Source organism: Cynocephalus volans, chromosome 2 (genome assembly GCF_027409185.1).
Source record: "Cynocephalus volans isolate mCynVol1 chromosome 2, mCynVol1.pri, whole genome shotgun sequence".
Lineage (NCBI taxonomy): Eukaryota > Metazoa > Chordata > Mammalia > Dermoptera > Cynocephalidae > Cynocephalus > Cynocephalus volans.
The window spans coordinates 208,070,680-208,094,492 of record NC_084461.1 but is presented as its reverse complement, the minus strand read 5'-3'; the positions used below and the strand labels follow the sequence as shown (position 1 = coordinate 208,094,492).

Here is a 23,813-nt window from a genome sequence, read left to right as displayed (position 1 = left end):
CCCTTATTTTTTTTATGAGCCCAGCTTTGCCTGTAAAGGGATGTTGGTTAGATCGTATCCAGCATTTCTGAGGAATTTAAAGCAGCAGGACCTTGCAGGCTGCCCACTCCCCTCAGTACTGCTGTGTATTTTTTAAAGACTGTCTTATAGGGTCACACTAGATTCTCTCTGACTTTCCTCCACCAGCTCTACGATGCTGTGATTTGTGGTCAAAACGATTTTTCAATGCCCCCCATTCCCCAGGGCCCTTGCCCCAGTCAGCACTCTGGACTTCTCTGAGGGTAGGGGATGAACATACCTTCCTGGGCAAAGATTAGAATTTTCAAAGTGGACTCTGGAAAGGAAAATGCACAAATTATTAACCAGGCTCTGTGAGGTGATGGAAGGACCTGCCTTCTTTGTGGAAACTTCCCCCCAGCCTGGAGAGCTATTGGGCATCCAGGAGGTTTCAGTAAATATTTGGGGAATTATAACTCAGCAGTAAAGAGTGACTCTGTGGGAGAATTTCAGACACTTGTGGTCAGGCAACTTAGAGGAAAAAGAGTCACAGGCACGTACCTATACATGTGACAAACACATACACATGCACCCTTACACACTTTCACATATACGTAGATACCCAATTATACACACACATAATCTTACATACACATTCACACACACGTTCACACACATATGCATACATATACACTCCCACAGTGTACGCATACATATACACAGTTACGCATGTGCACACAGACACACGTACATCTACACTTTCATACACATACATGCATACACACTCACACATATACTTGTACACATACAAACACACACATACTCTTCAGGCCTCGAGCCTTATTCCTTCATATTGTTCTTTGTAGCCACACATCTGCCCAGGATTGGGGACTGGGCACCTCTTCCTCAGAGGACAGGACACTCTCTCTTTAGCCCGGGTGCTGCCGGCAGTGCCCTTACTCTAGACTCCCGGTTGCTCCTCCCTGCTGCCCCTAGGCCCTCCACCTGTCCAGGTTTCTCCTGCTCCTCAGACAGTGCAGGGGGCCACTCTCCCTGCTCTCACCTATTTAAGCTCATGCTCTGTTGTGTCCCGAAGATGGGATTTCATGGATTCAACTTCCATTTTTTTCTGCTTCTCTGTATTTCCTTGTTTTGCTACAATGGTCATCTATTATTAAAGTAATTTTAAAAATTAATCTAAGGAGTAAGAAAAAAAAAAAAAACTGTACGGAAAAGAGTTAATGTAGCAGGCCTGACTGCTGTCCTTTGAAAGTCAAGTCCTGCTTACAAAGTTGGCCCTTGGCTGGCAACTGAGATTTTGGGAGAATTCCCATTAGCTGAGGGGAGTGGCTCCCTGGGCCTATGTTTGTACAAACAAGATGGTTTATGCTGAACACCTGAACACCTGCTTTCCTTCTGGGAGTGTGGAATTTGGGCATGTGCCAGGGAGGGGGTCCTACATGACCAGCTCCCAGTAAAAGCTCTGGGCACTGAGACACTAATGAGCTTCCCTAGTCAGCAATATTTCACACGTGTTGTCATGGTTTGGTGCTGGGGGAGTTAAGCATGTCCTCTGTGACTCCACTGGGCGAGGACTCTGGAAGCTTGTGCCTGTTTCTTCTGGACTTTGCCTCATGTGCCTTTTCCCTTTGCTGACTTTGCTTTGTGTCCTGTTGCTGTAATAAATCATAGCCATAAGTATGACTACATGAGTACAACTCAGCAATGCAGAGTCCTGCGAATCCTCTTAGTGAATCATTGAACCTTGGGGACCCCTGATGCAGAAACTGAAAGTGGCCCATTTCCAGATACATCCCATCCAAAGCTTTTGCTCATCCCCTCACTGCCTGGTTAGACAGTGCTATGGGTCAAAGGTGTCCTGCAAAGGTTCATGTATTGGAAATTTAATCTCCATTGTAACTGTGTTAAGAGGTCGAGGAATCCTATTATGGTAATTGAAAAGTTGGGCCTGTTAAGAGGTGATTAGATTGTGAATGAATCCATACACCCTGTGAATGGATTCATCCATTCTTGGAGTAAGGAGCATGGTTCTGATGGCTTTATAAGAAGAGCAGGTGAGCAGGTTAGTTCTCTCTGCTCAAGCCATTTGCAATGTGATAATCCTGTGTTGCTATAGAGTTGTCACCAACAAGGCCCTCACCAGATGCGCCCCCTGGACTGTGGTCTTCCCAGCCTATGAATTGTAAGAAATAAATTTCATTTCTTTGTAAATTCCCCAGTTTCAGGTATTCTGTTATAAGCAACAGAAATGGACTAATACAGATGGGGAACATGAAGTGAATCCTACTAGGCACCAACTTCCAGCTCTCAGGCTGCTGGCCTTGGGCTGAGAATCACACCATCAGCTTCCCTGGTTCTGAGACTTCCAGACTTCGATTAAACCATGCTACCAGCATCCAGTTTGCAGACAGCCTATCATGGGAGTCCTCAGCCTTCATAATCATGTGAACCAATTCCCCTAATAAATCTCCTCTCATATATTTATACACGTGTTCTATGGGTTCTGCCTCTCTGGAGAAGCCTGACTAATACTGATTTTGGTACCAGGAGTGGTTGTAGAGAAACAGAATCTTATAGGTGAATTTCTTTAATTGGTTTCAGGGCTTTAGACCTAAAAATGCTAACAGCTCGACTTCTAATAGTAAAGAGTAAAACATTACCTAAGGACTTTACCTCCTTTTCTGGGAAAGGGATTAACACATTTTCAGTTATATGCAGGATAGTTGCATCATGTTAGGCAGAAATATTACACTGTTATTGTCCCTTTTGAAGATCAAGTATAGTTTAAGGAGAAAAGTATGGATACCAGGTTGATAAGGGGTAGACTCGTGATAGTTAATTTTAGGTGTTAACTTGACTATGTTAAGGAATACATAGAAACCTGGTAAAGCATTATTTGGAGGGGGGTGTCTATGAGGGTGTTTCCAGAAGAGTTTAGCATGTAAGCCTGAGTGTACTGGGTGGTAAAGATTTGCCCTCAGTACAGGCAGGCACCATTCAATCCACTGGGGGCCCAAAGAGAACAAAAACAGAGAAAAAGGCAAATTTCTTGCTCAGTTCTGCCAGAGCTGGGATACACTCTTCTTTCCTGATTGTGGACATCTGAACTCAAGACTCTTCAGCCTTTGGGTTCCAGGACTTACACCAGTGACACCCTGGCTCTTGGGCCGTTGGCCTCATACTGAGAATCACACCATTGGCTTCCCTGATTCTGAGGCTTCCAGACTTGGATGAGCCATACTACCAGCATCCAGTTTGCAAATGGCCTGACATGGCACTCCTCAGCCTTCAGAATTGCATGAGCCAATTCCCCTAATAAGTCTCCTCTCATACATCTATATACATATCCTATTGGTTCTGTCTCTCTGGAGAATCCTAATACAGGCAGCCATTCAAATTACAAATGGATGGACTCTATAGCAGTATGGAAAATGTGCACACAAAATAGTGATCAGAGTACAAGTACGAAGAAAGAAGCTGACCCCAAACCAGGCACAGTGCTTGGTGATTTTTACAGCTATTTTGAAAATTATGCCTTAAACAGACCTGTGAGCACAGCAATTATCATCTTATTTGACAGCAAAAGATGCCAGGACTCACAGGAGTTAATGACATGCTGCAGGTCATGCAGCTAATGAGTGACAGAGTCAGGATTTAAACTCAGGTTCTTTCCACTGTGCCCTCCATGCTAGACACACCCACACACTTCAAGGATAAAAGTCCTCAGTGACCCCCCAGGACAAGGATAGAGTTGTGCTTTCCAGAGAGTGAATCTCCTAATTTTAGCATTTTTTCCAAATCTGGACAGGTTAACTTCTCAAATCATCAAATCCTGGCTTGGTGTTGTGAGCACCACGCTCAGCCAGTGAGCCAACCGGCCATCCCTATGTAGGATGCGAACCTGTGGCCTTGGTGTTATCAGCACTGCACTCTCCCGAGTGAGCCATGGGCCGGCCCTCAAATCATCAAATCCTGGTTCCTTTTTGCTTAACAGTGTTTCCCTCACTTTATGTCTTTCCTCTTGCTTTTTACTATAAGCAGGAAGAAGAAACCAGGCTGCATCTTCAAAACTTTGTTCAAAAGCCTCCTCAGCTAAATATCCAATTCATCGCTTCAAGTTCTGCCTTCCGCATGACTGTAAGACACAATTCAGCTAAGATTTCTGCCTCTAGATAGTTTCCCTTTAAAGGGAATGATCCCTTTTTTGCCCAGTTTCCAAAAACATATTCCTTATTCCTTTTGAGCCCTCCTCAGCATATTTAATATCTATATTTCTACCAAGAGTCTGCTCATGATAACTAAGGTATGCTCTAAGGCAATATAGGCTTTCTCTACCATGCTTATCACTCCTAAGCCCTTCCTGGCAGAGTCTTTTTTTTTTTTTTTTGTCTTTTTGTGACTGGTAAGGGGATTGCAACCCTTGGTTTGGTGTCGCCCGCACCGCACTCAGCCAGTGAGTGCACCGGCCATTCCTATATAGGATCCAAATCCGTGGCGGGAGCGCTGCTGTGCTCCCAAGCACTGCACTCTCCCGAGTGCACCATGGGGCCGGCCCCCTGGCAGAGTCTTTAACCTTCATATTTCTACCTTCAATCTGTGCAAGACAATCTAGGCTTTTTCTATCATGGGCCTCAAGATTCTTTCAGCTTCTGCCCATCACCCAATTCCAAAGCCACATCCACACTTTTAGATTTTTTTTTTTTTTTTAACAGCAGGAACTCACTTCCTGGTACCATAATCTGTGTTCATTTCCTACAGCTGGTATAACAAATTACTACAGACTTGGTGGCATAAAACAACATTAACTTGTTCTCTTACAGTTCTGGAGGCCAGAAGTCTAAAATCTACTTCACTGGGCCCAAACCAACATGCAAGCACAGTCATGCACTCTCCAGAGGCTCCATGGGAGACTTTTTGAGCTTCTAAAGCTGTATTTCTTGGCTCATGGCCCTTTCCTCCATCTTCAAAGCCCACAGTATAGCACCTTCAAATCTCTACTGCAGGGGCCGACCCATGGCTCACTTGGGAGAGTGTGGTGCTGATAACACCAAGGCCACGTGTTTGGATCCCTATATAGGGACAGCCATTTGGCTCACTTGGGAGAGTGTGGTGCTGACACCACCAAGTCAAGGGTTAAGATCCTCTTACCAGTCATCTTTAAAAAAAAAAAAAAAAAAAACTCTACTGCCATCCCCTTCTGCCTTCTGTGTCAAATCTTCCTCTGTCTCCCTCTAATAAGGACACATGTGCTTGCATGTAGGACCCACCCAGATAATTCAGGGTAGGGATGTCTCCATCTCAACATCTTTAACTGAATCTCTCTGCAGAGTCTCTTTTACCATACAAGGTAACATTCATGGGATCCGGGGAATAGGACCTGGATATCTTTGGGGGACATTATTCAGCCTACAACAGGAAGGAAAGAGGACATATCCCTGCTTCCATTAGTGGGGTTCATGAGCCTTTGATGAGTTTCTTCTGGAGTCACTGCCACTCCCTGTGTCGCTCTTCAATCACCACCCACTGCAAAGGTTAGTGGTTGCCACATCACTTTCCCTCACCACTCACCACCTTTGGATTTAAGCATCTGGATTTCAGCATTTCCTGCCTTTGGACCTTCCCTCCTTCTTTTTCCGGCTTAGCTGAGGCTGTCCCTTCTCCCCCACTCTTTCTGGAGATGGAGGCACAGCCAGCAGTTGGCTACAGGATTCACGGAACTTTAGGATCCAGTGCCAAGTTAGAGGCAGGTGAGTGATGCAGAGATGGCGACAGCCTGGCAATGATGCCTTTAACCATCTACTGAGGAGGAAGAGAAATGTTAGTGGTTAAGAGGGGAGGCAGGGACAAGGAAGAGATTTTTGTCAAGATTCAAGGAGGTTTTCGTGTGGGGGAAGAGGCCAGAAGAAGGGGAGAAGTTGAAGATGGAGAGAGGAGCTAAGTGGCCAAGTAAGGTCCTTGCCGAGGGTGGAGGGGACTCTGAGGCCAAGGGCAGAGCACGAGCAGCACCCAGACCTGGAGGAGGGTGGCCTGGTCCCCTGAAGATGGGAACTGGAGGAATGCAGAGGCCCATCGGTTCATGAGCCGGATCTGACCCTGTGGGTGGGAGGGGGTGCCCGCCCAGCCCAGGGGAAGCTGCCCCTTGGGACCTGCAATGAATGAGGTCCGGAAACTCTCGGGCTCTTCTGGGACCCAGCTAGGTCCAAGGGCCCCTTCATTTCCTTTCATGGAAAGAAAACTTCTTGGACCATTTACTCTTCCAACTTCTGTCCATAGCAGCTGAACCCTCAGATGATGAGGCTTTTTTCCTAGAACCTTTGCTTTCGTGTGTGTCAGAATTCTTTTCCTTAGAAGGGGAAGAAACTCAACACTCACAGGTATAGACAAAAAAGGGGATTTCCCGGAAAACTCATTCAATTGGGAGGGGAAGGGAGTAGAGGCTGCTGAGAGAACTGGAATCAGAGCCCGCTTTTCTCCCACACTCTGTCAGCTTCTCTTTCTCAGACCAGCCTGCTCAGTGAAGTCTGGAAACATCGCTACAGGCGGCCCCAGGTTACAATTACATCCCCAGAGGCACCTGCTCTCTCCTGAGTTCCAACTTCAAAACTCCCAGGGAAGCATTCTGATTCGCGCGCTTGGGTCCCTAGCAGGAGGGTAAGTTACTCTGAAAGATACAGCTAGAATCCCGCGCCCAGCCCTGGGACATCCCTGTGGCCCCTGGGAGGATGCCAGGGCTGGGGTGGGAGGACTGAGGAAGAAAGAGAGAAGAAAGTTCCTGCTTAGTCAGTGCTGCTCCCCCAGACCCCTTCAGGACCACGGACAGGGAGCACCCCCTTTCTCACGGCGGCTGCCCCACCGGGGACAGCTTGGGCTGTATGTAGAAAGCTCTTCCTTAAACCGAGCCCTCCAGTCAAGGTTCCCACCAGCCCGGGACACCCTCGCAAGTGTGGAGTCCCGCTGGGGGACCTCTAAGATCTCTTCCAGCGATACCTGCTGAGGATACCATTCGCCCCCACGCCCCCCCATTCTTCTGCCTCGTCGCAGCATCCCGTTCAAAGCTTTGAAGGAGCACACAGATGTCCACGCGCCGGCGACTTTCTAGGAGCGCGGAGCCCGGCCGCTCCCGGGTCAGGGCGAGGCCTGCTCCTCCCGACCCAGAGTCTTCCCCGCGCCCCGCGCGCGCACCTTGCAACCGCGTCCCCTCTCCCCGCCGCCGTGCTCGGGGATCTGCTGGCGGAGCTGGGTCGCGGTCCCGCCGGGACTAACCGAGTCGAAACTGACGGGGGCGGGCGGGGCGCGCCCCCACTGGCCGCGGCCCCGAGGGGCGGGGCCTGAGCCTCTCTTCCCGGGGCCGCCCTGCGCCTGCCGCAGCTGCTGCCCCGGCCGCCGTCCCCGCCGTCCCCGTCGTCCCCGTCGTCCCCGCCGCCCCGCCATGGGTCTGGAGCTCTACCTGGACCTGCTGTCCCAGCCCAGCCGCGCCGTGTACATCTTCGCCAAGAAGAACGGCATCCCCTTCGAGCTGCGCACCGTGGAGGTGCTCAAAGGTGGGCCCCGCTGCCCAGGTGTCCGCAGACCCCGTGCACCCACAGGCCCCTCGCTCGGCCTTTCCCTGAGCGTCCCACACCCCCGGCCCGCACAGCCCCTCATCTCCTCGCGCAGCGTCTCCCACCGGAGAATGCCCTCGGCTGAGTGGCCTCAGGCCAAGGCCCTCTCAGAACCTTAGCTTGCCCCCTTATAAAGGAGGATAATGTTACTTTATACTCTGTGGTGTGGGGAGGAAATACTTAACTGGATTTTCAGCGTTCCTGCGTTGAAAGCACGCGTTTACATTCGCAAAGCCCTTGAGAGCTTGAGGAGAACAGCGTGCTCTTGTGAGAATGGGGATCCTAAGAGCTGAGCCGTCCCACTCTGCCTCCCCAACCCTGGCCCACCCCTGTCCTGGCTCAATAACTTCTCTTCACCCACCAGAGCCCCTGGGCTGCCCCAGGAGGTGGCAGGGCAGGGAGGCTCTCCCAGGAAGTGGGGCTGACCCAGTCCTTGGGCAGCCTGGGGGGGTTCTGGTTCTGGCTGGGGAGGAGGAGGGAGGGCAGAGAGGTGCAGCTCTTGCTCTGCAGACCTCTCCTGACTTTTTCCTCCCCAGGGCAGCATCTGAGCAAGGAGTTCTTCCAGGTTAACAGCCTGCATAGGGTGCCTGTCCTCAAGGATGGTGACTTCATCTTGACCGAAAGGTGCCCTCCTTCCCTTTCACCTCCTAAACCCTGAGACTCCCAGACTCCCAGCTCTCTCTGCTATGGCCCTCTCAGTTGCCATGGGGCAGTGAAGGGAAAGGTGACGGTGTTGGGAGAGCAGACAGCCTGGGGGTGAGTCTGGGATGACCAGAAGCAGCCTGTCCCTGCACCTCTCTTGTCTTCAGCCTTCTCTTCTGAATCCCAGGACCTCTCCACCCCCAAACTGAAGGGTATTGGAAGAGAAGACAAGGGGACATTTGTCCAGTCCTGGACAGAGAGTAGGTTCAACAAATGGAAGCTGGAAAGGGCGTCTCCTGACTTCTGAGACACCCCTAGCCCCCATCTTGGAAGCCAGTGCCAGGGTCTGAGGGCACAGTTTCTGGTGAGTGAGGTTCCCACTGCGCAGGAAGAGGATGAGAGGTCAGGCAGCTACAGCCGTGATGGCTGGAGGACCTGTCAAAGGAGACCCAAGGATATGCTTCCCTGCTTGATCCCTGACCCATGCACGTGGACATTCGAAGGGCTCCATCAAGTACCCACTGTGTGCCAGCCCCATGCAAGGGTTCCAGGGACACAGGGAACCTTTTCTGAGCTGTGCAGCTTTCGACAAGTCACTTAACTAATCTGAGCTTTAGTTTCCTCCTGTGCAAAAGAGATAACAAGAGTCTCTACCTCATAGGGCAGCTGCTGGGATATCACGGAGATGAGGTTCTCAAAATATAAGCAGGAGGTCTGGCCAAGAGGCAGTGCCTGGGACAACAAAGAAAGGAGGAGACTCTGGGGGCTCTAGTCAGGGAGAGGGAGGAGGCAGTGCCAGGGAGCTGGGATGGGGGGTGAGTCCACCAAACACAGAGGAGCCCCAGGACCCCACTGGGGGTGGGGAGCAGCTAGGGGTAAAGGCCCGGAGCCAGGGTCCTTACAGCCACTGTTCCCACCACTGTCCCCAGTGTGGCCATCCTGATTTACCTGAGCATTAAGTACCAGACTGCAGACTACTGGTACCCGCCTGACCTGCAGGCCCGTGCTCGCGTCCACGAGTATCTGGGCTGGCATGCCGACTGCATCCGTGGCACTTTTGGCGTGTCCCTGTGGACCCGGGTGAGGAGAACCTTCTGGGAGTGGTTGACCATCAGGGACCTAGGAGGAGGCAGGGGCCACAGACTAAACCCACCCTCTGCCCCACCAGGTAGTGGCGCCGCTCATTGGGGCCCAGGTGCCTGAGGAGAAGGTAAAGCGCAACAGGGCCATCATGGACCAGGCACTGCAGCAGCTAGAGGACAAGTTCCTGGGGGACAGGGCCTTCCTCACAGGCCAGCAGTTGACACTGGCTGATCTCATGGCACTGGAGGAGCTGATGCAGGTGTGAGCTCGGCTGGTGGAGCAGCGGGTGTGGGCAGCATCCCCCCTAATTCTACCCCCATAAGTCAGACAGAAACACTGAGGCCTGGAGAAAGCCAAGGGTTGCCCAGAATCACAAAGCAAGTCTCTGGCTGAACTGGGCCCTTGAGGCTGACCACACTGCCTTGGGCCTCATGTGGGGATTGGGGAAAGGACCATGTCCCTGATACCTGTGCCGGTGCCCTGGCATTGGAGTCTCAGTATCCCCACAGCAATTCCCGTCATTGTTTCTACAGCCTGTGGCTCTTGGCTATGACCTGTTTGAGGGACGGCCACGACTGGCGGCATGGCGTGGGCGAGTGGAGGCTTTCCTGGGTGCTGAGCTGTGCCAGGAGGCCCACAGTCCCATCTTGAGCATCCTTGAACAGGCGGCCAAAAAAACACTCCCAGTGCCCCCTCCAGAGGCCTATCCGAACATGCTGCTTCGTATTGCCAAGATCCCCTGACAGGTCTGAGATGGAGGCCAGGAGATTAGTGGTAAGAATTTATTATGCGGCCAGCCAGTTAGCTCAGTTGGTTAGAGCATGGTGCTCTAACGACGCTCATAACACCAAGGTCCAGGGCTCATCCCCATACCAGCCAACCGCCAAAAACCACAACCAAATTTCATTCTGTTTCTTACTTGCCCCTTTTCATTTTTTCCACCTTGCCCCAGTCCCTTGTCTCTGGCTCCAGGAGGAGGTCTGCACAGGCAGGACAGCTGGGTGACCTTGGCAGTGCTTCTCTTCAGGTGCAGCATATATAGCAATATGAGGCTAAAATCCACAATATATAAAGAGCTCATAAAAATCAATAACATGCAAAAAACAAACCAATTAAAAATTGGCAAACCTCATTGGTGTTTTAAATATAATAAAGATTCTGAACACTTTGAATAAGGAACCAAGAGTTAGTGGTTTTATTACATTATTGTATTATACATATGGAATAAAAGTATGTCCCAGTGAACCTTATCATGGTAACCAAAGTAACCTCACAGATAACAAGTCAATATAACCAATATTACCAGGTAATCATTAAGTAGCCAATTAGAATTGCAAACTATTAAAGGATATAGATGAGGTTTCACAGGACATAGTAACAGTCCTTGAAGTCTAGAAAACATAAAAGATTTCTTTCAGCAAGTACTCCTGTCTTCCAAGACAGTTGCATAATAACCGCGAACAGTAGGATTATACGTTGTCACACAAATCTCCACGAGTAATGATGAGATGAAACCCACCCCAGATATTTTATCAGAGACAATCTAATATAAAGAATTGGTAACCAGGCATTAGAGAACTCCAAAGGAAGAGAGAATCCAGATTATCACAGAGGTAGCCACTGCAGGAAGCTACTACTCCTAGGGCTGGGGGACCAAGGGAGGACACTGGAAGTATGAAATAAATGTCTATTATTCCTAGGTGCTGGAGGAGGGGCCTCTTGGAATTCAGGCCTCTGAGGAGGAGGTTGCTCAGGCCCCTGGGTATGCCCTTCCAAGAGAGAGGGCCAGGGTACCCCAGTTTCCCAAGAGCTCTTCACAGGAGGCCATGTGGCTGACATGAATGCAGTTCTCGGATGTGATGGTAGATGTCACTGCCAACAGATCAATGGGGTGCTTAATGGGTTCTGAGCCTCTGGCCACCTCTCCTGTGGCCTTAGTCCACCCTCTGCCATTCCCAGCCTGCAGCACCCCCAGCAGCAACATACTACAGTTGTCCTCGGGGTGTCTGGTGTGTGGCTTCCCTCATAGGTCCCATCCTGGCTGCCTTTCCCTTTCAGAGATGCCTCATACTTTGGGAGCCACCCTAGCGTGCTTTTCTGGGCCTCTTCCATTACTTCCCTGGAGGCTGGGGATGGGCTGCGGCAGCCTGTGACTCCTTTATCCACACTGGCTGCTTTTTGGTTGCTCACAGTTGGACAGTCTTGCTTTTAACAGACACTCCAATGAAGTATAAGTAAGCAAACAAAAAGTTAAACAGTCACTCCCAGTGCTGTGTAGATGACAGATTAGTCCTCAGTGACCTCTGCTGAACTAACCATGTTGTGCAGCAACCTAAGGGGGCAGCAGATCCTGGCAGGAGGAGAGGCAGGAAAGACTCCCTAGAAGTGACCTTGAATTCCAACTGGCGCTCTCGGCAGAGGGAAGGGCAGCTCTCGGCAGAAGGAAGGGCCCACCCTGCTGGAGATATGAAAGTGGAGGGTGTTGAGGACTCTCAAGCAGTCCAGCATGTGAAGAGGATGCTGGGAGGTGAAGGCAGAGGTGAGGCTGGGAAGGTCGTCGCAGCAAGATGAGGATGTACTGTTGCACCATGCTGAGGAGGGGTGTTAGTTTCCAGACAATGGGGAGCTGCCAGCATCTGTGTTGGTCAGTGACATGGCCTGACCACTGGACAGTGGGTCAGGGTGGGGAGAGCTAGACAGAGAAGGGGACAAAGAGGAATCTATCAAATGGCAGAGACCTCTTCTGCCAGAGGCCTGCAAGCTTCTGAGAGAGGAGGGAGAGGCTGCAGTATGAGGGTCCTCAAGGCCACTTCCCCTGCCCTGGCCACCTGAGCTGCAAATACCAGACAGCGGCCCCCTCTGGTACCATCCCACCCACAGGCCTGCGCTTGTGTGAGTGAGTACCCGAGCTGGCACGTTGACTGTGTCCAGAGCACCTTTGGCCTGTGTGGACCCAGTTGAGAAAGGCAACAAGGGGAGAAAGCACAACAGGCCTCCCTCTCCGGTGGGGAAGGGTCTGTGCTGGCCATGCTCTCTCTGCAGCCCAGTGGCTCCCAGAACCTCTCCTTGGACAGGGCCGATGGCCTTACCAGGGGCTAGCCTTATGCCTGTATCCCAGCTCCTCCTTTCCAGAACTGGCAGCCACAGTCCCTGGACTTGCTCACAGTGGCCCTACTTGATCCAGGCCAAGGGGTACAGGGTCTTCGCCGGCCAGGTGGACCCATGTGCTGTGCCTGGAACCAGGGATGGGGTCAGCCCCGTACAAGCCACATGGCTTTTGAGTATGTATGTTGCCGAGGGCATGTCCCCACAAAATCCTGTCAACTAGACGGGGGGGGGGGGGGGGGGGGGGGGAATGCCCCGCAGGGCTGAGCACACTCAACCATGGGAGGGGAGCGAGGCATCAGATTTGAACTTTAGAAACCCTCTCTGGTGCTGTGTGGAGACAGGACCCAGGACCCAGAGTGTTGGGCTTGGAGTGGGGCCCAGAGTGGAGACCAGGAGGCTGGTGTGGAAGCCAGAAGCCAGGCCATCCAAGAGAGGTCAGGTAGGGGATGGGAAAGGCAGGAGGTGGAATGACAGCACTTGGCAATGGAGGAGAACAGGTGGGGGTGAGGAAAAGCAAAGACTCCCAGGGGTCTGGCCTGAACCCCAGGGGCTGGGATGCCGCACCTGAAGTGGGAGCCCTGGAGGAGGAGCAGGAGAGACGGAGGGGCCTTTAAGACATGAGGACCCACTGTTACCCAGTCTGGGTAGAGGAGAGGCCTGGGCTGGGAAGGCTGTGTGAGTGAGTGTGTGTGTGTGTGTGTGAGTTGTGTGTGAGTGTGTGGTTGTGTGTGTGTATATGTATATGAATTTGAGTGAATTGTGCATGCACAAGTGTACGTGAGTGTATATTTATGTTAATGTGAGTAAATTGTGTGACTGTGGTGTGTGTGTGTGTGTGTGTGTGTGTGTGTGTGTGTGTGTGCATCACAGGTGCAGCGGGAGAGAAGACACAGGAAGCATTAAACCCTGGAAGTGTGTCCCTGCCACCAGGCTCACGGCAGCCGTCCTCAGCCTGGAGAACTGTGAAAGCTGCTGTGGAGATGGGGGCTCTGGGAGGAGTGTTGGGCCCTGCTGAGTGGGGAGGGGAGGTGGGAGTGTCCTGGGGATTGCAACACCCTGTGGAGGAAGAGGAGGGGCAGGCTGGGGACCTTGCTTTTGGAAAACCAATGATCACACGAGCACAACCAACGCCCCCCCCCCCCCCCCCCCCGTACCCCTCCTCCACTCACAGAGGCCAGGGAGGGGTGGCTGCTGGGCTGGTCACCCAGCCAGTGGAGGAGGAAGTAGGCTTCAGGGAGGGGCGCAGAGCTCTGGCACCATTTGTGGGGGAGTGGCCGAGCAACTCTTGGAGGCAAACCTGAGCAGAGGGCAGGCGGGAGGCACAGCAATGGGGCTGGAGCTGTTCCTGGATCTGTACTCGCCCCCCTGCCACCCCATCTACATTTTCGCCAGAAAGAATGGCATCCCCTTTGAGCTATGGCCAATGGAGCTGACAAGGGTGAGCCAGGTGGCTGGGCTGGGCCCCATGGAGAGGGCGCAGAGGGCACGGAGGGGCCAGGCCCTGAGCTGAACCTCCCCTCCTCTCCGCCCACCAGGGGAGCACCTGAAGCCCAAGTTCCTGAAAGTGAACCCTCTGGGGAAGGTGCCTGCCTTCAGGGATGGAGACTACCTGCTGGCTGAGAGGTAATGGTGACCTGCTGCCCACCCAGGGTCAGAGCCAAGCTCTGCCTGGGTCCTGGGGCTCAGGGCTGGGGGTGGAGGTGGAGGGAGTAGAGAGAAAGCTGACCACCCCTGTCTTAGCAATCCTTCCTATTTCTGCCCTCCCAGCCCAGAGGCACGGTCTGGGTCCAGGGACCACTTAGGGCTAAAGTTGGGAGGCTGGAACCTGGCTGAAGCCCAAGCTGGTTGGAGCTGCCAGGGTGGGGAAGGGGAATGGGTCATCCAGCCAGGCCTGGACAACCTGGAGCCAACAGGCAGGGCCCAGGCTTGAGGTTAGCCCCTCTCCAAATGTCCCCAACACATCCCAGGTCAGACTCCACTTTGAACCCCAGCTTCCCAATTCTTCGCTCTGTGTCCTTGGGCAGGTCACAGAGCTTTGTGCCCAGGTTGCTCCTCTGTAACATGGAGTAATAGTGTAACCACCTCTCAGGGCTTGCCCGAGGACGGAAAATGGGCTGCAAGTGCTAGGGATCCAAGGGGCATCAAGAAAGGGGACTCTCTGAGCCCCTCCCCCAGGCCCTGGGGCACTCAGAAGGGAACTTGGAGATGCCTTGGGCAGAGCACACATGGCAGGGCAGCTTTGCATGTGCTGAGTGGGGACTCTGATGCCAGGCAGTGGGGCCTGGACTCAGAGGGCAGGCTGGAGTAGTAGCTGGGAGGGGAGGCTGAAACGTGGGCCCAGAGCTGGCTATAGAGAAACTCACGGGGAGATGCTGCCTCGAGGAGTGGGGGAAGGTCCTCCCATGGAGGTGGAGTTGGGGAGAAACCTTGTCAGATCACCCTGGGTATGAGCGATAGAGCCACCCAGCCCTGACGGGGTGGGGAGAAGATCTCTGATGCCCCCTGCTTGCAGCCTGGCCATCCTTTAATTCCTGAGCCACAAGTACCAGACAGATGCACACTGGTATGTGCCTGAGCTGTAGGCCTTGTTGATGAGTATTTGGTGTGGCAGCATGTTACCATCCAGCTGCCTGCCACCAACATCTACCTGTCACAAGGTGAGCCTCCTTGGCCCAATCATGCAGGCTTGGGCAAGAGCCAGGACCCCCAGAGCTGGAAGGTACTAGTTAGTACATACACCACCTCCCTTCCATTGCCCTGGGCAGACATGGCTAATCCATCACAGGACTCTTTCCTGAGCCTGAGTGAATCCTCAGAATCCTTCTGAACACAGAGCCCGAGGGGGCATCACTAATTGATGGCAGCTGGAAAGGGGTGGAAAGGAGGATGAAGAGGCTTGGAAGGGCCCAGGATAAGCTTCCCCCTCTCCTCTCGGCCCAGTCTCTCCTGCCCCACTTTTCAAAGCAGCCTGTGGATGCTGCACAGCTGGAGGGGCTGTTGGGAAGGCTGACGCCAGCCCTGCAACACCTGGATGGGGAGGTCCTGGCAGCCAGGCCCTTCCTGGCAACTGAGCAGGTTTCCCTGGCAGAACTGATGGCACTCTCAGAGCTGATGCAGGTGAGGCTCTCCCACCTGCCCGCCTTCTGGGGGGACTCTAGGCACAGGCCCTAGCCTCCACCACAGCTGCCCTGCCTTCCCAGCCCACTGCTGTCAGCTGTGAATTCTTCGAAGACTGGCCCCAGCTGGCAGCAGAGCAGACACGCGTACAAGCTGCCCTGGGTTCCAAGCTTGTCCAGGAGGCCCACAACCTTATACTCCAGCCTTGGGACACCTGAGAGGCCCTGCAGGACCCCCAGCTGGCCCAGAAGCTGGTGTAGCAGCTGCAGGAACAGCTCCACTGAGTGGGTGCAGCTGGCTCATCTGTACTCTGCTGTCTGCAATAAACACATTGTGTCCCTTCCACTTGTCTCCAGCCTCACTCTGTCCCCAGGAAGTGGGTCTGCCCCATTTCTGAGCTGAGGCCTAAAAGGACAGGGAATCTGTCAGGATCACACAGCATGGAGTAGAACTCAGTCCTCCCCACAGGTCTCTACTTACCTTCCTCATTCACCAGGTGTACAGTCTGGCCACTGCAGTTCTGGAAGCTTCTGGCTTCCAGGCTTGGAAGCTTCTGGGCTCCTCTGCATGGCACAGACTGGCCAGCCACCCACTGACTCCCCTCTGGTGTTGTCCTCAGTGCTCCCTGATGGCTCCCCAGGCTCCTGTGTCTCTTTCTCCCAGTCCTTTCCTAGCCACATTTGAGGCTAGGTTTACTTGTGGATACCCCCAGTCCCTGCTTCTGGAACCCTCCAGAGTTTGTTCTCATCACTTCATCCTCTCTCTGGGCCCTGCAAAGCCCCTTCTGTCATGTCCCACAGTGAATTCCCATGCATAAGCCCTTCTCAGACAGGGTGTCTGTGAGGCGGTGCCGCAGGGCACAGGTGCAAGTGGGAGGGGAAAGGCAGGGTCGCAGCCCCCATCCCCCCAACCCTTTGCCAGGGGCCTCCCCCCAGCCTATTCCTGGTCCTCCTCAGAATCCTTGCTGCTGTGAGAATTCTGGGCTTCCTGGCCTCATGACAACACTCAGGGAAGTAAGAAGTTCTAGAACACAGAGTCCTGGGCCCGGGGCAGAGCGGGCAGAGGGCCAGGGGCTCGGGGCAGACGTCAGCTCATGTCTAAGGCTAGCCAGCTGTGGCTGTGGGGCCAGGCACGAGTCTCAGCATGGTCCTGGAGCTCTACATGGACCTGCTGTCGGCACCCTGCCGCGCTGTCTACATCTTCGCCAGGAAGAACGGCATCCCCTTCGACTTCCAGTTTGTGGATCTGCTGAAAGGTCAGCCCCCATTGCTGCCCAGCAGGCCTGGTCCCGGGGAGACAGGGCACTCAGGTGGGGGCGTTTTGGAGGAGCAGAGACAGAGACCAAGGTGACCCCCACAAGGGTCTGCAGGGGAAGAAAATGTACCAAGAGATTTGTAGGCTGTGTCCCTGTCTAGTCTACCTTAGTTGCCACTAATGACAGCCCCATGCAGAGATGAGCAGCTTCTTCTAGGGTAAAAGGGAAGGAAGGTCTCCTAAGGAGTCCCTGGGCTCCCACCCAGGGGCCTCACCTTCTCCTGGTGGTGTCTAAGCATCTAGTTATCTGTAGCACCTGCCCACTAGGTTGGCACATGTCACAGAAGTACAGTCATTCCACATCAAAGAGTCCAGGTGCTGCTCAGTCCACACCCATCCTCACCAGTGCTCAAACCTGCTCAGGGTAAACAGATCCCATGCAAGGTTCAGGAGATCTGGCTCTAGTCCCACTCCAAGCACAGAGAAGGCTCCAAACGCTTAGCTCACAGAAGCAGGAGCCCCTAGAATGTTGAGGAGGAGACATGGGAGCTGCAGAAACAAACAGGGTGTAGCGAAGGCCCTGGAAATATTTCCAACCAGAGGCAGCTGGTCAAGCAAGAGTTTCAACTCCTGCCCCCTGTGTCGGGTTCCCTGTTCAGATGACCCTGACTGCATTTGAGAGGCTCCCCTTCCATCTGTGTGCTGGGCCCCACCCTGTCCTGCCTGCCACAGCTGCCCTGCTCCCTTTAAAGGGGAGACAGAGTGAGAGCCAACAGCAGGGGTGGGACTCAGGTCCCTAGGGCTTCGGTTGACTCACAGGCTGTGGCTTCAGGCCCAGCACTGGGTGTGGGGGCTGGAGGCCTCCGCTTCTGTGAGCCAAAGTGTTGTCCTGGTCCCAGGACACAATCAGGAGGCCACGGGGGTCCCCAAGCCTGGGGTGTGGGCAGGCTAGGAGGCAGAAGACTTGATCCTGGTCTCCATTCTGCTACTGACTTGCCCTGTGACCTGATGTGCGTCACAGTGTTTCTCAAGGCCTCAGTTCCCCCTTGTTGAGAAAATAGAGAGGAAGGCATTTCTGTCTCTGGGAGTCCCAGGTCTCTCCTCCCTGGGATCCCAACAGCCTCAGACCTTTCCTGCCCCTCTCAGGTCACCACCACAGCAGGGAATACATCGAGATCAACCCTCTGAGGAAGCTGCCCAGCCTCAAAGATGGAAATTTTATCTTGTCCGAAAGGTAACAGCCCTCCCCATGGCCCCCACCATCCATTTCTGCTCCTCCTGGGAGACTCAGTGGGAGCTGACCTGCTAGCATTTATTTATTTACCATGGAAAATGTCACACATGGACTGAAGTAGAATGAATTCTAACTAGCAAGAGGTAAAACAAAACCACATACCCATCACCCAGCCCTTGCAGTTGTGGACTAGGGCCTGTTTTGCATCATCTGCCCCTACTCCGTTTCCTTGCCTTCCAGACACCCATACTATCATCCATAAATGTTTAGGAATGTACCTCTAAGAGATAAAGACTTTAAAAAGAGCATTCCCACACACTATTATGACACCTAATACAATTCATAATAATTTCTGGATTTCATCAAATATCTAGCCCCTTGGCAAAAGTCTAATGATCTCATGAATATGTTCTTGGAGTTTGTTTGTGTGAATCAGGATCCAAAGAAGTTCTGAGCATTGCAGCTGCTTGACCCGTCTCTCAGGTCCCTTTTAGTCTACAGTGCCTTCCATGCCATGACCTTTTACCTTTGCATTTCTGTTGTTGATGAAGAAACTGGGTCCTTTGTCCTGTGGAGTTTCCCACGCCAGCCATCAATCAGCAAGACCCCCAACACATGTCTCCAGTCCATCCCCTCCTCTGTCCTCATGGCCTCTGCCCTCCCCAGACATCAACACCCCTCTCTTGGATGTCGCAGGAGCTGCCATCTTGGCCTCCCTGTTGTCGATTCTGCTGCCTCCAGTTCAGCTTCCATCTAGCACTAGAGGCACATCCAGCACTCACCCCCAAACTATGTAATCCCTAATCATAAGGATTAAGCCCATACTCCTCCCCGCATCCCCAGGGGCCTCCACAGTCTCTGGATGTCTCTCACCTCTCCTCCCACCACCCTCCTTCATATGGGTCCCCCTCCTCCCCTTCCTCCAAATCCACCTCATTCCCTCCTACCCTGGTACTTCAGCACGCCATTCCCCTTGTCTGAACTGCCCTTTCTTATGCCATCCACTTACTACTACTCAGCCTGCAGGTCTCTCACCCTGCCCTCGATGACTGCTGGACTGACTGGCTTTGGGGGAGGCCTTTCCCAGGGCCCCTCAAGCTCGTCCTTTCTCCCCAGAAGAATGTGAGCTCCTAGAGACCACCCATGGCTAGAGGCCCCAGCAGTTGGGCCCAGGCCACGCCGGGGTGGTCAGTGTCAGGGCACTTGGGAAGGCAAGGGCGGTGCCCCTGACCTGCCCTTTCTGCAGTGTGGCCATCCTTTTATACCTGTGCCGCAAGTACAGCGCCCCCTCGCACTGGTACCCACCAGATCTGCACATGCGCGCCCGTGTGGACGAGTTCATGGCCTGGCAACACACGGCCCTTCAGCTGCCCATGAGCAAGATCCTCTGGATCAAGGTGAGCAAGGCCACAGCTAGGGCTTGGGGACAAGGCAACAAGAGTCAGGAAGTCTGGAGTCCAGTCCTGGGCCTGCTGACCCCTGGTGAGGTCAAGCAAGTCTCCCTCCCTCTCTGAGCCTCATTTCTTCAGCTGCCTCTCCTGAGATATCTGTCTCCTGAGACAGAGCTGTTGGGTATGAGAGTCTTGTTAAGGCTATGCGAAGGGCATTCAGGATGGGCTGATATTACTCAAGCCAGGACAGGATTCAAAAAATGTCGTTCTGAACTAGACAGTTATCAGAGTCAAAGGGCCCATAGAGATCAGCAGATATGAAGATGACAAATAACCAGTCCGTGTTCTCCTACTTCGAATCCTGCACCTGTGACAGACATCACTAATCAATCACAGGATTCTTTCTCATTGGGGTCTCAAAATCCTTCTGAACACATGGCCCCAGCCAATTTCTACCAATCAGAACTGCTAACAGAGGTGAGATTACTTCACATCCTCGGTGCTAATACTATTTAGCAGACAAGGAGGCCTGGAGGGGCAGATGGGACCGGAGTGCAGCCTCCCTTTCTCTCCTCCCTTCTATCCTGGCCAGTTGCTGATCCCAATGATTACAGGTGAGGAGGTTCCAGCCCAGAAGACAGAGCAGATGCTGGAAGAGGTGAAAAACAACCTGCAGCTGTTCGAGGAGAAGTTTCTGCAGGACAGGCTGTTCATCACTGGGGACCACATCTCACTGGCCGACTTGGTGGCCCTTGTGGAGATGATGCAGGTGTGGGTGAGGCGGTGGGGGGTCAGTACTCCTCTGTGACCATTTGGGACATCACTGGAGGATAGGCTGGCAAAGAGGTAGGCAGGGCCACCATAGGGGCTGTGGGAGCCAGTCTAGGTGCCCAGACTCAACTGGAAGGCAACAGGAAGCACAGAACATTTAAATCAGGAAGGGTCGTGATCATCCATGCTTGACAATGATTCCACAACATGAGGAGGAGCTGGAGGGTGAGCCTGGGATAGGAAGAACAACACTGCATTCTTCGGTCAATCTGCCAGGATCCCAGTTGCCTCCTCCTCCCACTGGACTCTCCAGGAAATGTGCAGAGCCTTCTGATGTGTCCTTCTGGGCTTGCCTCCTTTCCAGAGCTCCAGACAGACAGCTGTGCAGGGCAGCTCTCCTGGCTCTGGGTCTGAGGGGTGCCCACTCTGCATTTGGAGGCACACCTGGGTGGGGGGCATTTACACAGCTCCTACGTGCCTGGGAGAGTGGCCAGTTCTGACCTAGCTGGTGTGCAGGATGGCTAGTTTAGACCTTGGCCAGTGTTTTGAGAGGCCAGCATAGTCTCTGACCAGTATGCAAAGTGGCCATTTTGGTCCCTGGTCAGTGTGCAGTGCAGACCAGCACCAGGAAAAAATATTCTGGGCTGTCTCAAATGTACAGCCCTATGCTTCACCCTCGTCCCTTACATCGCACCTACCTCCAACCCCTCTTGGGCCTCCTAAACATCTTGGGTGCACATTTCTTTTTTTTTTTTTTCTTTTAACATTTACTTGTACATATTTGTGGGGTACAGTGTGTTGTTTCAATACGTGCATACACTGCACTATGATTCACTTAGGGTAGATAGCATAGTTTTGTACCTGTTAGTCCTTGGGTGCACGTTTCTTAATGAATGAGCCAAACTGCTGGGCAGGCTGCCTGCTGGGTCTCCCATTCCAGCCCCTGTGCTTGATCAAAGAGGGAGGTTCAACACGAGGAAAAATAACTAAGTCCCCTGCTGCCACTCACCTGGGAACAAGAGGTTTTCCTGGAAGAAACAGGACCCATGGGAGATAGCAGGCTGGAGAAGTGGGAACCACCTGGGCCAGGAGCCACCTCAGAGAGGAATTCAGGAGCCTTGGAACAAGACCAGTGACCAAGAACCCTGGGGGATTCCAGATCCTCCATCCCCACCCCACATCTATTGTATAGTCTGTGACCCCTTACCCAGGTCTTGGGGATTAGTAGACTAATTCTTTAAAGAGGTATATAGGGAGGGTCCCTGAGGCTGTAGGAGAGGATTTAGGTGTGGCTGGTCCCCAGCCTGAACACACCTTCTTCTTTGTCTATCCATAGCCCATGGGGGGCAACCATAATGTCTTCCTCAACAGCTCCAAGCTGGCTGAGTGGCGCATGCGGGTAGAGCTGGCCATTGGCACTGGCCTCTTTTGGGAGGCCCACGACCGGCTGGTGAAGTTGGAAGAATGGGACTGTTCAACATTGAATCCAATGGTCAAGGAGAGGATCTGTGAGTTTCTGCAGAAGTACAAGTGAACGCAGAGGCAGCCCATCTTGCAGGGCCTGACTAGCTCGGCCCTCTGAGCCTCCTTCCTTAGGGGAGATGCTAAAAAAAACCATCTCTGTTTCTTTGCTTAATAAAGAATTGGAACAACCATCATGACTGATGAACCAGGGATGGCTGGTGTAAGCATAGAGTCTGATGTGGGAGTGGGTGGTGGCCACAGGTCCTTCCAGTTTCCAAAAAGAACTTTAAAATTAAAGGTTAAATATGATTACATTGTCAATAATAATAGTTGATTTTAGTGCCCAACTTTCAATAACAGAATAACTAGACAGAAGACTACCAAGGAAACAGAAGACTTGAACAACACTATAAACCAATTGGATCTACTAGGCATGTACAGAACACTTCCCCCAACAGCAGAAAAATACTCTTTTCAAGTACACATGGAATATTCTCCAGCACAGACCATATGTTCAACCATAAAATAAATCTTAAATTTAAGGAGATTGAAATCACATGAAGTATGCTCTCTGAAAGCAATGGAACAAAATTAAAAATCAGTAACAGAAAGAAAACTAGAAAATTCACCAGTACAGATGGTCCCTAGTTACAATGGTTCACATTAGGATTTTCAGACTTTATGACAGTGTGAAATCAGTGCAATTTCAATAAGTTACAAGAGATATTCAACATTTTATTATAAATGTGTTAGATAATTTTTCTCAACTGTAGGCTAATGTAAGTGACCTAAGCATGTTGAAGGAAGGCTAGGTTAAGCTATGATGTTCAGGAGGTTAGGTGTAATAAGAGCATTTTCAATACTATATTTTCAACTTACGACGGGTTTATAGGGATGTAGCCACATCATAAGTTGAGGAGCGTCTGTATGTAGAAATTAAATAACATACTCTTAAGCAACACACTCTTAACCAGTGGGTCAAAGAAGAAATCACAAGGGAAGTTAAAAGTACCTTGAACAAGTGAAAATGAAAACACACTAAAATTTGTGGGAGGCAGGTGTGGGAGGCAGAAGCAGTGTTAAGAAAGAAACTGATAGCTGTAAACACATATGTTAAAAAAGAATGATCTCAAATCAATAGCCTGGGTTTACACCTTAAGGAACTAGAAAATTAAGAGCAAACTAAACCCAACACCAGCAGAAGAAAGGAAATAATAAAGATTAGAATGGAGGTAAATGAAATAGAGAAGAGAAAAACAATAGAGAAAATCAATAAAACAAAATGGATCTTTGAAAAGATGAACAAAATCAACAAACATTTAGCTAGAATAACCAAGAAAAAAAAATTAGATTCAAATTACCCAGATTAGGAAAGTGGAGCCATCACTACTGATCTTACAAAGGTACAAAGCATTAAGAAGAAATACTGTGAATCTTACAGGAGTACAAAGGATTATAAGGAAATACTATGAATAACTGTATGTGAACAAATAGATAACCTAGATGAAATGGGAAAATTCCTAGAAACACATAATCTACCAAAACTGACTCAAGAAGAAATAGACAATTTGAGTAGACCTATCACAAGTAAAGAGATTGAAATATCAACCAAAAAATTTCCTGCAAAAAAAGCCTACAACCAGATGGCTTCACTGGCGAATTCTACCAAATGCTGGAAAACAAAAAATTAACACCAAGCCTTAACAAACCCCTGCAAAAATAGAAGAGCAGGAAACATTTCCCAACTCATTTTATGAGGCCAGTGTTACCCTAATACCAAAGCCAGAAAGAGACATCAGAAGAAAATAAAATTATGAAGCAACATCATTATGAATGAAGATGGGGAGCTACAGGCCAGCTCTTCATCAGTGGTGCCATTATCACCCAGAGCAGATAGTGCCCTGTCCACCCCTGGAAGCTCCCCGGACTCCTTTGACAGGATTGGCTACAAATAAAAATGTGGTGACCCTAATTCAAAAATTATTAAGATTTCAAGATGGCAACCGCAAAGCATTAAAACATGTGTGGGGCCCTTCTGAGCTGCGGGCCCATGATGACCCTCTGACCTTGGACGTAGAGGGTGCTAACACTAATAAAGCACATGTATTTCACAGGGCCTTAACTTTTAGT

At 51.7% G+C, this 23,813-nt stretch overlaps 3 protein-coding genes and 1 pseudogene across 4 annotated transcripts; all 4 read left to right on the top strand.

The window, feature by feature from the left end:
- The window catches only part of LOC134370798 (protein PIMREG-like), a 30,748-nt pseudogene extending 24,212 nt beyond the window's left edge, over positions 1-6,536 (top strand).
- An 855-nt stretch (positions 6,537-7,391) lies between these two features.
- On the top strand, positions 7,392-10,470 carry LOC134370054 (glutathione S-transferase theta-2B-like). 2 transcript variants are annotated; one of them, XM_063086997.1, is made up of 6 exons: positions 7,392-7,559; positions 8,156-8,243; positions 9,191-9,341; positions 9,430-9,603; positions 9,878-10,118; positions 10,297-10,375. In XM_063086997.1, exons 1-5 carry the CDS (start codon positions 7,448-7,450, stop codon positions 10,085-10,087), a joined length of 735 nt encoding a protein of 244 aa, XP_062943067.1. In that variant the 5' UTR covers positions 7,392-7,447; the 3' UTR covers positions 10,088-10,118; positions 10,297-10,375. The 2 variants fall into 2 exon arrangements, with proteins under 2 accessions (XP_062943067.1, XP_062943068.1); XM_063086998.1 differs by lacking the exon at positions 9,878-10,118 and having other exon boundaries at positions 10,297-10,470.
- Positions 10,471-13,868: 3,398 nt separating this feature from the next.
- Positions 13,869-15,787, top strand: LOC134370797 (glutathione S-transferase theta-1-like). Its single transcript, XM_063087757.1, has 6 exons — positions 13,869-13,890; positions 13,988-14,075; positions 14,220-14,365; positions 15,035-15,171; positions 15,393-15,569; positions 15,653-15,787. The coding sequence occupies exons 1-6, from the start codon at positions 13,869-13,871 to the stop codon at positions 15,785-15,787; spliced, it is 705 nt and encodes a 234-aa protein (XP_062943827.1).
- A 919-nt stretch (positions 15,788-16,706) lies between these two features.
- LOC134370298 (glutathione S-transferase theta-4) lies at positions 16,707-21,753 on the top strand. Its single transcript, XM_063087395.1, has 5 exons — positions 16,707-16,824; positions 17,970-18,057; positions 19,304-19,454; positions 20,041-20,217; positions 21,556-21,753. Exons 1-5 carry the CDS (start codon positions 16,713-16,715, stop codon positions 21,751-21,753), a joined length of 726 nt encoding a protein of 241 aa, XP_062943465.1. The 5' UTR covers positions 16,707-16,712.
- Positions 21,754-23,813: the final 2,060 nt, after the last annotated feature.

Excerpts from the sequence above, each read along its gene's own strand:
- LOC134370797 (XM_063087757.1), top strand. The coding sequence starts at position 13,869 with ATGGCCAATGGAGCTGACAAGG. Across the intron at positions 13,891-13,987 it reads GGCCAATGGAGCTGACAAGG|GGGAGCACCTGAAGCCCAAG; the intron begins GTGAGCCAGGTG and ends TCCGCCCACCAG. Across the intron at positions 14,366-15,034 it reads GGACAACCTGGAGCCAACAG|GCCTTGTTGATGAGTATTTG; the intron begins GCAGGGCCCAGG and ends CCTGAGCTGTAG.
- LOC134370298 (XM_063087395.1), top strand. The coding sequence starts at position 16,713 with ATGGTCCTGGAGCTCTACATGGACCTGCTGTCGGCACCCTGCCGCGCT. Across the intron at positions 16,825-17,969 it reads GTTTGTGGATCTGCTGAAAG|GTCACCACCACAGCAGGGAA; the intron begins GTCAGCCCCCAT and ends TGCCCCTCTCAG. Across the intron at positions 19,455-20,040 it reads GCAAGATCCTCTGGATCAAG|TTGCTGATCCCAATGATTAC; the intron begins GTGAGCAAGGCC and ends TATCCTGGCCAG.
- LOC134370054 (XM_063086997.1), top strand. The coding sequence starts at position 7,448 with ATGGGTCTGGAGCTCTACCTGGACCTGCTGTCCCAGCCCAGCCGCGCC. Across the intron at positions 7,560-8,155 it reads CACCGTGGAGGTGCTCAAAG|GGCAGCATCTGAGCAAGGAG; the intron begins GTGGGCCCCGCT and ends TTTCCTCCCCAG. Across the intron at positions 9,604-9,877 it reads CACTGGAGGAGCTGATGCAG|CCTGTGGCTCTTGGCTATGA; the intron begins GTGTGAGCTCGG and ends TTGTTTCTACAG.